We start from the raw sequence: 15,803 nt of genomic DNA, 5'->3' as shown, positions 1-15,803 counted from the left end.
GAACTTGAAAACCCAAACAAAGGATACCAGTCAATTTTGTCAGATTGAATCATTTTATTAATGCACATTCCTTCATTCATATTTTTTGTTTTTTTGAAACATTAAAGTCACTTTTTTGTAGATACAGTATTATAGATATACACTCGAGTAGCATTGAGTGGTGGCAACATGCTGCTGCTGCACTCCTGAACACAAATCCTCTCTTGGTCTATAGTGATATGATAAGAACTGACTGTCTCTCAAACACAAGTGCCGAAACTTATGTAATGTTTTCCTATTATGTAAACTTTCTCATGGGGCTCTGTCATTGTGGATTTTACTTCGTCAAACCAATTTGTCCAAGATGTGCATCCAAGAACCATTGTAGACAGAATAGCTTAAATGTCTGTGAAGAGTGAGGCGAATGTAGACAAGCTCAACAGGTGATTTCTTACAACATAAACGTAATGATTACATAATTTGTGCCATGAGATAAGATTATTACCAACATGATCCAGTCCAACTGTGCACTGACACCATCACACATTCCAAAACCACCTACAAGAGCCCGTTTAGGGCCAAGGTCACTTAAAACGACACTGTAAACAATCAACGTATGACCAGGTCACACAGTTCAGTCCAATACACGTCACCTTAAAAACTACACCTTACTGTACATTGTGGCTTTCAGTGGTGCACCCCAGCCAAGCATGTGAGGTATAGCGTGTCATGATCAATAACAGCCTTCGATGATACATTTACATGATATTGCTTCAAGGGCAAAGACACTTTAGCAAGATACATTATTTATCTTTCAGTCATGACGTTGATGATGAATTTTGACCTTCATACACACAGATTCTCGGTGCTCATAACATCAGGGGTCTTATTTATGCACTGTGTGCTTGTATTTCATGATTGTAATCAAACTCATTCAAAGTACAGTGGGACTAGAGCCTGTTTATCATTATCAGGCTTAATTTGGGCATGTGTTATTCTATATCTGACTATTTAAAATTGCTTTTACTTTTAGATTTTTATAATACTTTGGAATAGCAGCATTTCAAAACTCAACACAAGCCCAACACAGCAAAGCACTACAATACATTAGATTTGTGCATATTTTGTATAACCAGCATACCAAAACTCTTCCATCTTATTTTGGATTAGTGCCTTCTTTCTTTAAACCTCATTTCTTGTGTATTTGACAATCTCTTTTACAGTCTCAAAACAACAAATGTTGTAGTAGTGACTTAAAAAAAAACAATATTTACAGCATACAGTAAAAAGAGTGTATACATTTGTTACCTGCAGAAGAGCTCATGTTTTAAAGCAAATACTACTGCTGCACTGTGTTTTTAAGTGCTATTATTGCAAAGTGAATATGGTAATGAGTCGCTTAATGCACGCAATCTCAAAGAGCGCTGCTCTAAAGGAGATAGGTTTTGCTGCTATCTAACAACAAAAAAAAAATAGAAATTCAGATAATTGTGGTGAAGACGTAAGTATAAGATCACCACTCTCACAACTGTGGCTATTGGATACCTCTGAATACATACCATCTTTTTGTGGAATCAATCCTTATACCCCGTGCACTTTGTCCAATCTTGTCAAAGTGAGGAGTCAACATTGCGAGGTCATTATAGAGAGATGTCCCTGCACCTCTTTTACAAAAACTGAATGGGACCAAAAATATGCCCTCACAGGTAGGAGACACACAGAAAGAAATGTCTTATTATTAGTGTCATTAGAAGCTCACCTCCAAGTCACCTCCAGTATATGCAAAATGGATATTTGTCCATTGTCCACTTCATTCCTATGACTGTCACTGCACCTGTGCCTCCGGGTTGACACGGTCCTGGAAGATGTACAGGTTGTTGGTAGCCGCTATGGCGATGATATTCTCGGATGGGTGCCAAGCCATGTGTAGAATTTTCTTGCTGAAGTCCAAGCTATCAACACCTACATCTCCACGTCGGCGTTTACCACCGGTGTAAACGCGACGGGTACGTAATACGGCCCGGGGCTTGCTGCTCTCCCGCCAGGCCTCAAGGGTCACACCTCGCCCCGTCTCCCTGTCAAACATCTGGAAAAAGCTGTTGTACGCGCCGGTCATGATCACGCTGTGGATAGGAAGGACAAAATAAAGGCTGTAATGTCACACGAGATATTTTTGGGGGGTGGATAACAAAGCATTAAGATTTTGAACTGTATATATGAAGGTTAACCTATTTTTTACATTTCCATGAAAGGTACTCTTGCTAAAAATGGCGGCAACGTAGCCCATCTTCTCATTGCACCTTTGTTACTTTTATATATTTTTACAAATATTAACTTATTTTGACATTTGCATGATATTAAAGAACAAAATGTTATTTCAATATTGCCTTAAAAGGGATTTTTTAAATTTTTCTACTCTACTGGTGTTGAATTGTGGACTCCTATAGAGCAGCTACACACGATAACCAGCACAATGCTTTCTAATTCTTCCAGAATCTACACCCATTCAGCTTTTTTACTTTGGATTTTGTCTGTTTTAATGTAGTCCACCCACAGCCCGCCTCCAAGCACGCCTACTCCTCTGTGGGTGGTCACACTCACAAGTGCTTAAAAGGACACTAGCTGCGAACGGTATAAGAGTTGATAATAAAAAACAATCTATCTTCTTAAAATGATTATACATACAGCCATATGCATTGGATTCTGAATCCGATTCAGAAACCGGAGTACCCGGAGAAAACCCACGCATGCACGGGGAGAACATGCAAACTCCACACAAAGATGGCCGAGGGTGGAATCGAACTCGGGTCTCCTAGCTGTGTGGACTTCATGCTAACCCCCCATCCGCCGTGCAACCCGGAAAAAAACACTTTAGGTCCTATTTAACAGGCACAAATTTACCACTGTTTGCATTATTTACTCTGGAAAATTTGGTTTGAAGTCAACTTGACTCCATCATCATCAACAGTCATTTGAGCTTCATCCAGGTAAACAACTAGACATTTATTAATTTTCTAACGCTTATCCTCACGTGGGTCGCGGGCATGCTGGAGCCTATCCCAGCTGTCTTCGGGCAAGAGGCGGGGTACACCCTGGACTGGTCACCAGCCAATCACATGGCACATATAGACAAACAACCATTCACACTCACATTCATACCTATGGATTTGGAATTTGGAGTCGCCAGTTAACCTAGCATGTTTTTGGAATGTGGAAGGAAACTGGAGTACCCCATGCACGGGGAAGAACATGCAAACTCCACACAAAGAGGTATCACTATACAGAGCACATTTAAGAAAATTTGCTCAATATGTCCGGGTCCACTCACCTGTCCGAGCTGTTCCAAACACACTCAAACTTGTCAAAGATGCAGTCGTTCTCATAGAGGGAGCACAGCTTACTCCTTAGGTATTCATGGACCTAGACAATCAAAGGCAATAATACAACTTTTATTTCTGTGGAGGAATCTTAATTTTCAATTTAGTCACTTTAGCAACTCAACTTTCTGCTACTGTATATACTTTACCTAAAATCTATACTGTAAAATCTTACTTGGTATGTCTCCACGGGGCCTTTGTCCATGTTCAGATCCCACACCTTAGCGGTGAGGTAGTCTCTGGTCAGCAGGTAGCGTCCACTGTGGCTGAACTTTACATCTGACACGGAGGAGATGATCTCAGAAAAGAAGGAGCGGCTCCCAGGGTCTTCTGGTTCCTCAAACACTGTGCAAAGAGTCACAGCAGGAGACATAATAAAAGCCTGCTGGCATATGATAAACCTTATCTATTAACTCCTCGATGTGGCTCACATTTGGTGTGTTTGTCACAGAGTGCCGAGGCTCTCATATCGCAGAGGCGCAGGGTGCCCTTACTGCTGCTGTACACAAATACGTGACAGTGCTGAGGATGGAACTCTGCTGCTGTAATCACCTCTGTTAGATCCTCCATGTTTGCTGGCTTTATGTCCACAATGTCTGGCAAAAACGCACCATCAGGAACCATACATGACACTGATGACATCGCTCCACAGTCTTGTTGGATACAACTCTTGCATTGGCTCCTGTTAGATTTTGCTCATCATCTTTACCCTATATTTTCACGCCTATATTTCAGCACATAATCAGCACCCAAACATACTGTACAGTACACCCCCCGACGCCAGCATGCATGAACACGCTGCTCCTCTCTCTGTTCTATTTGTGGTGTCCCAGAGTGGGGGTTTAGAAGACAGTCTACTTGCCCTGTGAATTATTTAAACTCTCCTTCCACACTAGAAGAAAAAATATCAGATTTTCTAGGTCAGCTTCTGTTTTAATGGGAAATCACCAACAGCACCCCATTAAACAGACCACAGCCTGCATTGGATAATCACTCAGTACAAAACCAAACATGCTGAGTTATTGTGCTGTTTGTGATAAGTATAAATGTTGAATTCAGATTTGAATCAATTTATTTTCCACTCCATTTATATTTCAGGAGTGTATCCCCAGACCATTACTATTCACTGTTGTAGACTGAAAACTTGAGGCTTTAAGGTGGGTGTGTCAGAAGCGTGTTGCTATTGTCAGTCAGGGCATGTAACTACATGAATGTGTTCTACTGCATTTTATGGTGTGTTATGACTCGGTACAGGGTACTTCCAAAAATAGGTTGCTTTTAATTAAAAGTTGTTAGTGATTATAAATATAAATATAAATATACATTCAAGATATCAGCACATCATTTTTGCTTTCGCGCCATTCATGACTTGAACTCAGAGATCCAATGTACGCAAAAGGCCTATTTGTCTCAAATATTGTACTTCTCCTTTGCCAAGATAATCTATCTATAATCTCTCTATAATCTATAATCTATAATCTGTGGCATATCAGGATGCTGAATAGACAGCATGATCATTGCATTAGTGTGTACATTGTTTACACTTGTCTGCATTTTGTCCCCACAGTTTTTTGCAATTGTATAATAATATAACTGTATAATTTCTGTGAATTTTCTGTTGGGCGCCGAGAGGCAGGGGCTGGGACAGACTGTGACTTGCCTCGCGGTGGACCGTCAGCTTGGTTCTTGAGCTCCAACTACAAGCTTATGTCCGAGTGGTTAGCGTTCAGGCCACACAGCCAGGAGACACAGGTTCGATTCCCCGCACTGGCATCTCTGTGTGGAGTTTGCATGATCTCCCTGTGCGTGCGTGGGTTTTCTCCGGGTACTCCGGTTTCCTCCCACATTCCAAAAACATGCTAGGTTAATTGGCGACTCCAAATTGTCCATAGGTATGAATGTGAGTGTGAATGGTTGTTTGTCTATATGTGCCCTGTGATTGGCTGGCGATCAGTCCAGGGTGTACCCCACCTCTCGCCCAAATACAGCTAAGATAGGCTGCAGCATTTCCGCGACCCTCATGAGGATAAGCGGTACAGAAAATGGATGGATGGATGGATAGGCGTGAATGCAACATAAGCAAACCGCAACCTATGCCTAAAGAATGTGGATGGTCCTCATCCAAACGTTAATGGGTTAACTTTTCCCCCACTTCTTTGAGCAAATCAGTGAGAATTCTCTAAGTAATTTTGGTAGGCTCTTGGATCTTCCTTGTGAATTTTAATAAGTAATCATAATGCCCAAAGTGATGTGCTCTAGTGAGCACTTCCCTTTCCTACACTGTCCAAGCTTCTTTTTTCTAGTTTATGCCTCCTTCTTGGTTTTTCCGCAGTCTCTCTGCAGCTGTGAGATAATATATACTTGTACCTTGTTTTTCTCCAATGAGAGCTTCTTCTCTGGAGTTCAACAACTTATAGGTCACATGCAGATATATGCCTGCATTTTGTGGCGTCATGTGGGACAGAGCAAGACCAAATAATGCATCGACTGTTTATTAGATGCAGAAAGTGGTGGTGAAAATGTATAACCTTCCGGGACCAAGGTACGTCACACAGTACTTGATGCGCAGTATCTAACAGTACTTGACAAGGTGTGAATAAGTCGTGTGGGAGCGTGGTCATTTCGAGCCAATGTGCACCATCTTCGGTCACAAATTGCAAGCCAAGGGCATAAACACAACACAAACAGCCCAAACTGATTTTCAGGCTCTTCGGGTGAGCCATAAATAAATAATTAACAAGCAAATAGAAGAACAATGCAGAGAAGCGTGGGTGCGTGCTGACTGCAAGAATGTCCACCAGAGCTGCTACCCATAAATTAAATGTTAATTCCTCTATCATAAGCCAAAGGTATTCCGGAGAATACCTTAGCAGTACATCCCAACTGTTTCACAGCCACGACTCACGTGTGACCACACCAGGACCTCCACATCCAGCATCTTCAAGATCCAAGATCGTCTGAGACCAGCCACCCAGACAGCTGCTGCAACAATTGGTTTACATAACTAAATAATTCCTGCCCAAACTGTCAAACATCGCCTCCTCGGGGATGCTATCTACATGCTCATCATCCTCACTGGCATCTCAACCAGACTGGAGCTCACATTCAATGGCATTTGGCACTAGAGAGGTGTTCCCTTCACGGATAAATCTCTGTTTTCACCGTATAGGGCAGTTGGCAGACATCATATATGGCGTGTGGGTGAGCTGTTTGCTCAATGTTGTGGATCAAGTCGCCCATGGGCGGTGGGATTATGGTATCGGTACCAAACATAGGTGCATTTTATTGATGGCATTTTGCACTGCCGCAAGGATTTGTACACAATTCCTGCAAGCTGAAACCCAGTGTTTGTGTGGCCAGCATACTCACTGGACATATCACCCATTGAGCATTTTTTAGTTATTCTGGATGAGTGTATATGTTGATATAATGTTCCAATTCCTGCCAAAATCCAACTTTGTCATTGAATAGGAGTGGACTAACACTTCACAGACCATAATCAACCACCTATCAATTCTCTGCAAAGGAGTTTTGTTGCACTGTTTGAGGCAAATCCAGACACTGGCTGGTTCACTGATCACCCTGGCCAGTAAAAACCTGCACATTTTGGAGTGGCCTTTTACCGTGGCAAGCCTAAGGCAAATATCTATGCAACGATCATGTTGTCTAATAAATATCTTGTCAGGTGGATTATCTTGGCAAAGGAGAACTGCTCAACAATACCGATTTCTAAACACATTTTGGGTCTTTGAATTGAGATCATGAGATATTACAAACTAAACAAAAGTTTTGTTTATATTTTTGTAGAGGGTATACATATTGAAAGTTCCACTCAGAGCTAAAATAACTACAAAGAAAGACAACATGCAGGAATGCAGGAAGGATACTGAAGCTGCGGTCGGTGATACCCAGGTGCCACATATTGATACGGAGGTCATCAGCGGACAAGTAGGTCTCCCCGTCACTGTTGACTGAGATGGAGTTGACATGGTAAGTGTGTCCATTGGCGAACACACGCCTGGGGCGGACCTCGACCATCAGATCTGTTGGTTTCAGTACTGGCACCTATACAACACAAATAGAAATACTGTTTTTATAAGTAGAATAGAAATACAGTGGAGTGTATGCGTGGGTACGCATACGAACCTGCAGAGATGTGATGGTTGAGATGTCTTTGAGCCGACCCTCCTCATCTTTCAGGTTGTATCCTTCCGGTCTCTTGTCCCTCTCACTCACCTTCCACAGTTTAATGGTCTTATCTGTGGCAGGCAAAAATCACAATATCACACCAAGTACAGTTGATTGAGTCAAGGCTAAAACAGAAGATGGAGGCTACTATATATCTATATCTATAATGATACCAGGAAAATCACTGAACTTTCACTGAACCAAAACCCCAAAGATAGAGATGAAATAACCACGCCGATCTCCATATACTTTACACGTAGCCCTGAGAGTGCAATTTGGGGGTCACTTATTTAGTGTGTGTCTCACTGACTTCCCATTGATATTATTGGACCATGTAAAAGTCAAATTGAACAAATTGAACTATAACATGAAAAATCATGGTTTCTCACCATTGGTGGACAGGAGAAAATGTGCAGCATTCTGTTGGGGTAGCCATCTAATCTTGTTGATTTTCTCTTCAATCTCCAGACTCTTTAGATAGTCAAAGTCCGGCTCGTGACTCTGGAAGGTGCTGTAGACGTTGTACTCTCCAGAGTCCCCAGTCTCCCCCACCTCCTCGGACTGCCCTTTAGACTGGCAAATAGTAAAAGAATAAGCTCCACTGAGGTTTTTAGATGCTCACCATAATGTTATTTATCTGTTGCATATGCATTTGGTATCTAACAGATACACAAACTGACCTCAGTTTCTCTCTGGAAGATGACCACACGGCCACCTTTATCTCCCGTGGCCAGCAGATCCCCTGTCTGGTTGAATTCCACCGTGGAGATAACATCAGCTTGGAAGAGAATAAAATAGGAGTGACAAACCACAATAAAAGACAACAGTAGTATGGCCATGCTAGGGCCTCAAACACATTATCAGTAATTCAAGAACAATGCCTTTCAGTCCATTAAATGAATTTATTATATTTCTTCAAAGATGGACAGCATCTATTACGTCATAGCATGCAATATGACACTCTAGACAAGCAACGTTATATTTGTTCTACCTTCAGTGACATAGTCTCGTAGGAAGGTGTGGTTGATCTTGGGGCTCTCAGTGTCTTCGCCCATCTGAAGCTGAGGGAGAGTGACCCGCCAGCGTGCCCGTCCTGAGTGGAAGGGTCCAATCCGTTCTCTCGCTTTCTGCCCAGGCTCCGCCCATGCTGCTAGGGCCTAGCGGAGGGGCTTGGAACAAGGCATCCTGGGTAACCAGCAGGCCAGAGGAGGAAAAGGGAGGAAAATGAGGTAGCGAGTGGATGGGATGGAAAATGAGCTTTACGGGAGAGTTTAAGGATGCTAGAATGAGGAAAGGTGCGGTAAGAAGGAATGGAGGAAGGGGTAAGGAAGTGGGGAGATACAAAGTGAAATGAAAGGAAACACTGGCGATGGGGATAGAAAAAGAATCTGGCATTAGGCAGGCTGACAATGTATGGACACAACATGCCAAAGTTATGACCTTTAGTGTTATTTGTGAAGACACATGCAAAAGAGTCAATCCAATCCACCTTAAAGACCACGAGTCAGAATCCTTAGGCTATAAACAAGAGTATACAAATATACACTGGTTTAAGGTGCTCTGGCAAATACACTCAAGGGTGTGGTAGCCTTCTCTGCCTACTTGATCACCCGCTCATTCTCACTGTATCACACACGCAGTCACACTCAAATACATAGTCATTGATGGAGCGCACAGGAGAACGTGATGAATTGCGTGTACTGCAGAAGGAAGGGAGGAAGGGAGGTAGACAGGCCTCAGTTCACCTACCAGTTTGACTGCTACCGTCGCCGCTATTTCCACTGAAGGTCCTCTGCTGTGTGCCTCATCAGGCTGCCTGAAGGAGAGGAGAGGGTAGTGGCAGGGAGGAAAGGACAGTAGTGAGAAAAGGAAAGGCAAAGGTGGAGGAAATATGAGAAAGAGAGGGGATAACAAGGAGAATGTGGGTCCGCTCTGCGATGATGCTGTTGGAAGTGATCCTGTGCAGCATCCACTGTGTCATGGCAGCCTCTTCTTCAGTCAGCCAATCACAGAGAAGATGTCACTGGCGAGCCCTCCCACTGCAGCTGATGAGGTGAATGAGCCCAGCAGAGGGAGCAGTTAAACCCTTAGTGATGTATCAGTCTCACATGGCTGAAATCCAGAACAAATCTTTACTGCTAAAATTAATTTTGATGGTGGGGGGTTGACAGACCAATCATTGATTGCCCAATGCTTTATAAAATCATCACATCCTATTAAAATTACGTATGAGCCCATTCATCCACCTATCTATTCCATCTTTGAATTTCTGGAAGGTTCTACAGCTCCATATTGGCAAGTAATCCTTGAATAAGCATTTTTCTATGACTGCAGACAGATCATTTTTCATCTTTCACATGCACAAAACCCTATGGTAATCTCAAAATATCTGTTCTGTAAACTTATATATCTACAGTCAACAAATATTAAATAACATCCAATATCATATATCATACATACATTTTTAAATAGTCACAATATGCCACATTTGTGAATGCACCATACTCGCTGGCCACATTGGGTACACTTGCACAATTGTATTAGATCCAACAGAGAAGACAACAAAGTCTACTTTGGGGCATTGTGCAAGGTATAAAATTACAAGTCCCAGTTTAAGAAACATTTTCTATAACAAAAAATATCTTGTCTATTAATTTTCAAATGACAAAAATTTTATACTAAGAAATTATATCCAGCCAATTCAGAAAAATATCTAATAATTATTTTTTTCTCCTACTATTCTTCAGCAACAGATTGAAAATATTATAGTGTGCTAAACGTGATAACAACTGGGATTCAGGGTTGCATTGTTAGATAATATGCAGTGACCAATTTTGACCTCGTGGGGTCAGTGTTGCACTTTTTCCCCTGGTGCAGTCACTGCAAAGAAAATTTAGTAGAAGAAGAACGCCGTGGAGCTGCTACAGAGGGAAGAAAATGACAGGGCGCGCGAAAAGAAAGCTCAAATCCATGCAGGTACATTTTCGCCATCATAAACTGTGTTGTTCGTTCGCAGACATTTTTGTTCATTGAGTGCAGTGGTATATAGTTGTGTTATATATGATTCCAGAACAAATAATTCAGTGTAAAATGCCAAGGTGTTTGGCATGCTGTCTACACACAGCGTTGCACAAACATGGCAGCAGCTGCACCACACAGTGGGTACGATGCCGGAAGGAAGAAATGTATAAATAACGAAACGTGTTTTACATAGACGGTTAGTGTCGACGTGTCTGCCTCGTAAAAGCGGTAATGTGATGTGAGTGTAAGCCAAAGTAGGTATCCCCTGATATAAAGTAGATGCCATGCCGCGGGAACACGCACAACTGTGGGAGGGCGGAGCTTCCTTCTTTAGATATTAACTTAGTTTATTTAAAAAAAGTCAATTGTTAAGATCATGCTATGATTGCCAGAGATGTACGGTATTGCATTTCTACCAAAAATGAATGCTCTTGATTCGGTATATTACGAGTCGCCCAAGCTAATAGCTAAAACTTGTCGTACTGAACCCCCATAATCCTCAGGTACTACCACCATATGGATGATTCTGTAGCTATATGTGATTATCTGTAAAGGCACTTGTGAATTCGTAGTTTTATAAATCACAGAAAGTTATCGAGATATATAATATTTCAGCCTGCTAACTACACAGGTGTAGGGAGACATTTTATATCAGGGATGCTTACTTTGGCACAATACCAGCAATCAGATCTGAGTGACAAAATACTGTGTACACTACTGGCTACACTCTGAAACACACTGTGTTAAAAACTGCTGGGAATTACATTCTTAGTTTGTAGGACACCGTTTAGATGCTTTTTTGCCCAAAGTCAAAAACATTTGGCCATTCTTGTATGAGTCTACATTTGAACTCTTCAATAATAACAATAATGTGTTGTCAGCAGTCTGGGAAAGGTAATGGAGAGGTGAAGAAACCTTGTGCTGATGACCCCGAAGCCACGTCCACATCCAAAGTGTCTCCACAGCAACGTGATGAGATCCTGCAGCTCTACAAGCTACACATGCCTGAAGACCTCTACCATTTCTGGGACTTGTGTAAGGAGCTTTGTCCCGATAACCCCTGTGGTAAGTTTAGAATGGTTGTACGGCTTTAACAGTGAAATAAGCTCAGCAAAATTGTAGGTACATTCGAGAGTGACAGAAACAGCCTAACCACCCATTTACCAAACCAGAAGCTGGACAGCTAGAACATGACGAATGATTGGAACATGCTAGTTGATATTAGCAAGCAACTACCGGTGATTGCTACCATCACCCTCAGGCTGGACTTGGTTCTATGGTCCCCTTCACCAAGGGTTGTCAACATCATAATGGTTCCAAGCTGAAGTTGGATGAAGAGGTTTTGTGGTTTCCTCTACCATCACTGATGGCACTGATGGTCAGGCTCTGCGACAGATTGCGACAGGGTCTAAATGATGACCTAGTGGGCGGGGCAGTTTTGGTCCCCACTCGGAATGTCACTGCCGAGCTCACTGCCCATGACATGAGGTGACATCAGCTCTGTGAGCAACCATAACTGTCCTCAACTATATAGCTTGCTAGTTTCCATCGTAGCAAGAGAACAATACTAATTAAAGAGAGGGGGGGATGTTATTGCACCTGGAACAAATTGATGCATTGCAACAGTCATTTATATTGCAAATGTCGATTCCAAATCAGAGGAGAAGGCATTCAAGGTTGGCCGTCCGCCCTCTGAATGAGTTGTATATAGACAGGAAATAATATTTTGCAACGATGCCAACTAATCACAGCCTGTACGATCAGCATCTCCGCAGCTGATCAGCACCTTTTTTTGGAGGTGCATGTCACGCTGTGCTCAGAGACTGGATTTGGTCCACGGGCCCGCAGTTGACTAGGACTGTTCTATACTTGAATCATGTCCTGATTGTTTTGTGCTGGATGCAAGGTGGTTTTGTTTTAAGGCAAAATTCCATGCTGTCATTATCCAATTTCTTCCCTGTATATAAAATGTATATTGCAGACACAGAATTTTATTTAAAGCATCACTATGTTTAAAATGTATTTTTCCAGGTGCGCTGAAAGACACACTTGGTTTACAGCTGGTTGGGCCTTTTGAAATTCTGGCTGGAGCTCACCGAAACTGCAAGAATCCCTCTCCTAACTTCCACCTTCACTGGAGGTATTTCTACGACCCACCAGAGTTCCAGACCATACTGCAAGGCAGTGAGGAAAGCCAGCATCATATTGGCTACTACAGGTAGTCAAACATATGCATTCAACCCATTTTTAGACTTCTGTAAATGTGTTTTTATTGAGTCTTTGAGACCAGGTGGTTGAATTGTATAGATTTGAGAGAACACAGTCTAGTCGTGAGAGTTTGAGTGTTTTGTTTTCCAAACTTTTCCAGAGATATTCCAGACTCCCTCCCTTCCTTCGTTGGGGAGAATGAAGCCAAGAGCGGCTGCACTATAAGACAGATGGGAGATAATGTCTTTGCTGCAGTTCAGTGAGTATAACTGTTACCAATTGTTGCTTGTGTTAACCTCAGCAGTCAAACAACACTTTTCATAATTGGGGGTTTCAATACCAAAAAACCCACATTCTTACAGGATCTAATCAAAAATCTCTTTGTTGGAGTCAATTAAATCAAGTTGTCATGTGATTTAGAAAGTGGTACCAGCAGTACAAGTTAATGTACACACATGGGAAGACTTTCTACATGTTGTTGGCATGTGAGGGGAATTAATGTGCATTCTTTTACGTAAGAGGCCACTAATTTAGTCCTGAAAGGGACTGTACAAAATTGTGGAAAGATCTGTTGAACGTGCACTACACAGTTGTCCCTTGTTTATCGCGGTTATCGCATTGAAAACATGTTTGTGACTTCTAAATATGTTTCTTTACAATAATTACAGCCACAATGACATGAAATAACACACCTTTAAGTCTATTATTTTTTGCGCAGGCGACGTGATCACTGCAAGGACAGGAGACGGTCACCACTCCGTAGCGTGCTTGTGAGCTAACTAGCTATCCAATATATTTATTGTAAACATAAAGTTTTTCAAATGGTGTGGGGGAGAACGACAAAACAAGAAGCCGAAAACTTTCAGAGAAGTTATTTTCATATTGGATATACCATGGCTGAACGATGTGTGATGGTCATGTGACATAATGTCATGTCTCAGCCACTAGGCGTCAGTAATGACATAAAACCCACCTGCCCCCATAAGACTACCCATATAATTATCATTTGGCAGCAATGTGGTCACTGAGATGGGTAGATTGGTGTAAATAAATTCCCCACATTAGATTTCATCATTTAATTTAACGCCTAATGGTGTCAGTAATACAACAATACCACAAATAACTTGTTTTTCAATGTTTTTTGACTGTACCATAGCAATGGACCACAGTCAACCACAGTCATTTATTAACTTATCCACTGCTAAATACTGTCTGAAAATGGCTGACAATCAGCCTTAATTAAATGAGTTTTGAAAAACAGTGATGGAGCGATGTTCGAACCGCGATACAGTGAGGGATGACTCTACTGGCCTTAACCCATAGTGTGTATGTTGAGAATCTCACATTTAGATAATGTGTCTTTTCACTCCTCCGCAGCCTGTTTTTGTTGAGGAAGAAGAAGGAGAAGGGCAGTCAGAAATCAGGGGATTTTGATAGCCTGGAGGCAAAGCTGAGAGAGCGATCGGCGACTCTGAACCTCTCCCTGGAACAGAAGACCAAAGGAATGAAGCAGCGGGACAAAAAGGTAGCTAGCACATAGAAAGTTGAATCAAACAGTTAGTTCTTTGCAAAAGCCTTGGGCCAACACTATCTTTGTTCTTTTAATGACCTTAGGCACACAGTAAACAATAGGACAGGTAAAAGTACAAAACTGCAGCTTCTCTTAACCTTTAAACTTGAAGTAAAACTTCAAGATTGGCAGGTCTGCTTGAGAGAGGATTGCAGTTTATGGCAAGACATTCATTATATATGGATTTGATGTATTTACTGTGTATTAATACTTTAACATTATGTTTCCTGTACACCAGCTATAATAGCAGATCCAAAGTATTGGCATTTAAAATATGCATGTGGGTGTTTTATATTAACAAATCAGAAGGCAACACTGATTTGAAAGAAACATTTTGTATAGGTGGTCACCAAAACATTCCATGGTGCTGGCATTGTTGTGCCTGTAGACAAGAATGACGTGGGATACCGAGAACTGCCAGAAACTGATGGTGAGTCTTTATGAAGAGTATATATCTAATTGATCTGAATATAAGATGACCCCGAGTATAAGACAAACCCTTTCATTGGAAAACTCCCAATAAAATACTTTTTTTTAAAGTAAATAATAATATAGTCATATATTTGGTTCAATAAAATATTTTCATATAATATTTTTATATAACCTCTTTCCTCTGCACCCAGCTGCTCTCAAAAAGATCTGCAAGGCCATCACTGATGCCCAGAATGACGAAGAGCGCATTAAAGCTTTTAAACCCATCCAAGAGATTGTCACTTTTGTTCAATTTGCCAATGATGAATGTGACTACGGCATGGGCTATGAACTAGGAGTGGACCTCTTCTGTTTCGGCTCACATGTGAGTAGTGTGAAATGAAATAATGATTTAAAAAAAGTATGTTGTCACTTGATAAAGTGTGGTCCAATTTATGTGATGAATTGTCTTCATTTCTCCATTGTAGTATTTCCACAAGGTTGTCAAGCAACTTCTGCCCATGGCCTACAACTTACTGAAAAGGAACTTGTTTGGAGAAATTTTGGAGGTGCACCTCATCAACCGTAGCCATGACAACCTGGACCAGCTCTCCTCTTGTTAAATATGTCAATTCCTTTACCATTTCACCTCCCTCCTTCTACTGTTTGTTAGTGTTTGTCACTAATTGGTTATTTTGGTGCTGCTGTTTTTAAATTGGATAGCTACAGTTTTTTTCAATGTCAAATAAAGTATTTTTTATATTTTTAACAATTGTCAACCCCTTTGAATATTTCTGTGACTACTTATATTATAGACTGACTGGGCAATTTTATATTTCCCTTATGCCTCTATACAGACCAAAATTGTATTTTTGAGGTGTAAAACTTCTTTTGTAATAATCATGAGAGCATCATGAACGTCATTTGTATGATGACTATATCAGCACATATTAGGGTCAGAGCTAAAAATCTTGGTATCTTGCATCTTCACTGAAAGAAATATGTATACTTTTGAAGAATTCGAACCTACACTTGAAGTCATAATTGCT

The 15,803-nt window shown here is 41.4% G+C and overlaps 2 protein-coding genes across 3 annotated transcripts; one reads left to right on the top strand and one right to left on the bottom strand.

Annotated features, from left to right (window-relative positions):
* Positions 1-19: 19 nt before the first annotated feature.
* Positions 20-9,541, bottom strand: ppp2r2ca (protein phosphatase 2, regulatory subunit B, gamma a). Of its 2 annotated transcripts, none has more exons than XM_058071558.2 (10): positions 9,294-9,541; positions 8,536-8,907; positions 8,225-8,322; positions 7,934-8,117; positions 7,503-7,615; positions 7,244-7,421; positions 3,788-3,952; positions 3,532-3,701; positions 3,308-3,399; positions 20-2,102 (listed from the first exon to the last, which is right to left on the bottom strand). In XM_058071558.2, the coding sequence occupies exons 2-10, from the start codon at positions 8,597-8,599 to the stop codon at positions 1,805-1,807; spliced, it is 1,362 nt and encodes a 453-aa protein (XP_057927541.2). In that variant the 5' UTR covers positions 8,600-8,907; positions 9,294-9,541; the 3' UTR covers positions 20-1,804. The 2 variants fall into 2 exon arrangements, with proteins under 2 accessions (XP_057927541.2, XP_057927559.2); XM_058071576.2 differs by having other exon boundaries at positions 8,536-8,729.
* An 860-nt stretch (positions 9,542-10,401) lies between these two features.
* Positions 10,402-15,523, top strand: hpf1 (histone PARylation factor 1). Its single transcript, XM_058045958.2, has 8 exons — positions 10,402-10,520; positions 11,450-11,630; positions 12,597-12,783; positions 12,934-13,032; positions 14,151-14,298; positions 14,686-14,773; positions 14,967-15,139; positions 15,243-15,523. The coding sequence occupies exons 1-8, from the start codon at positions 10,482-10,484 to the stop codon at positions 15,375-15,377; spliced, it is 1,050 nt and encodes a 349-aa protein (XP_057901941.2). The 5' UTR covers positions 10,402-10,481; the 3' UTR covers positions 15,378-15,523.
* The last annotated feature ends 280 nt before the right edge of the window (positions 15,524-15,803 follow it).

This window comes from Doryrhamphus excisus, linkage group LG9, assembly GCF_037039965.1.
Source record: "Doryrhamphus excisus strain RoL-2023G ecotype Guam linkage group LG9, RoL_Dexc_Guam_v1.1, whole genome shotgun sequence".
Lineage (NCBI taxonomy): Eukaryota > Metazoa > Chordata > Actinopteri > Syngnathiformes > Syngnathidae > Doryrhamphus > Doryrhamphus excisus.
The sequence above is the reverse complement of the archived record's forward strand: the minus strand, read 5'-3'. Positions and strand labels throughout refer to the sequence as shown.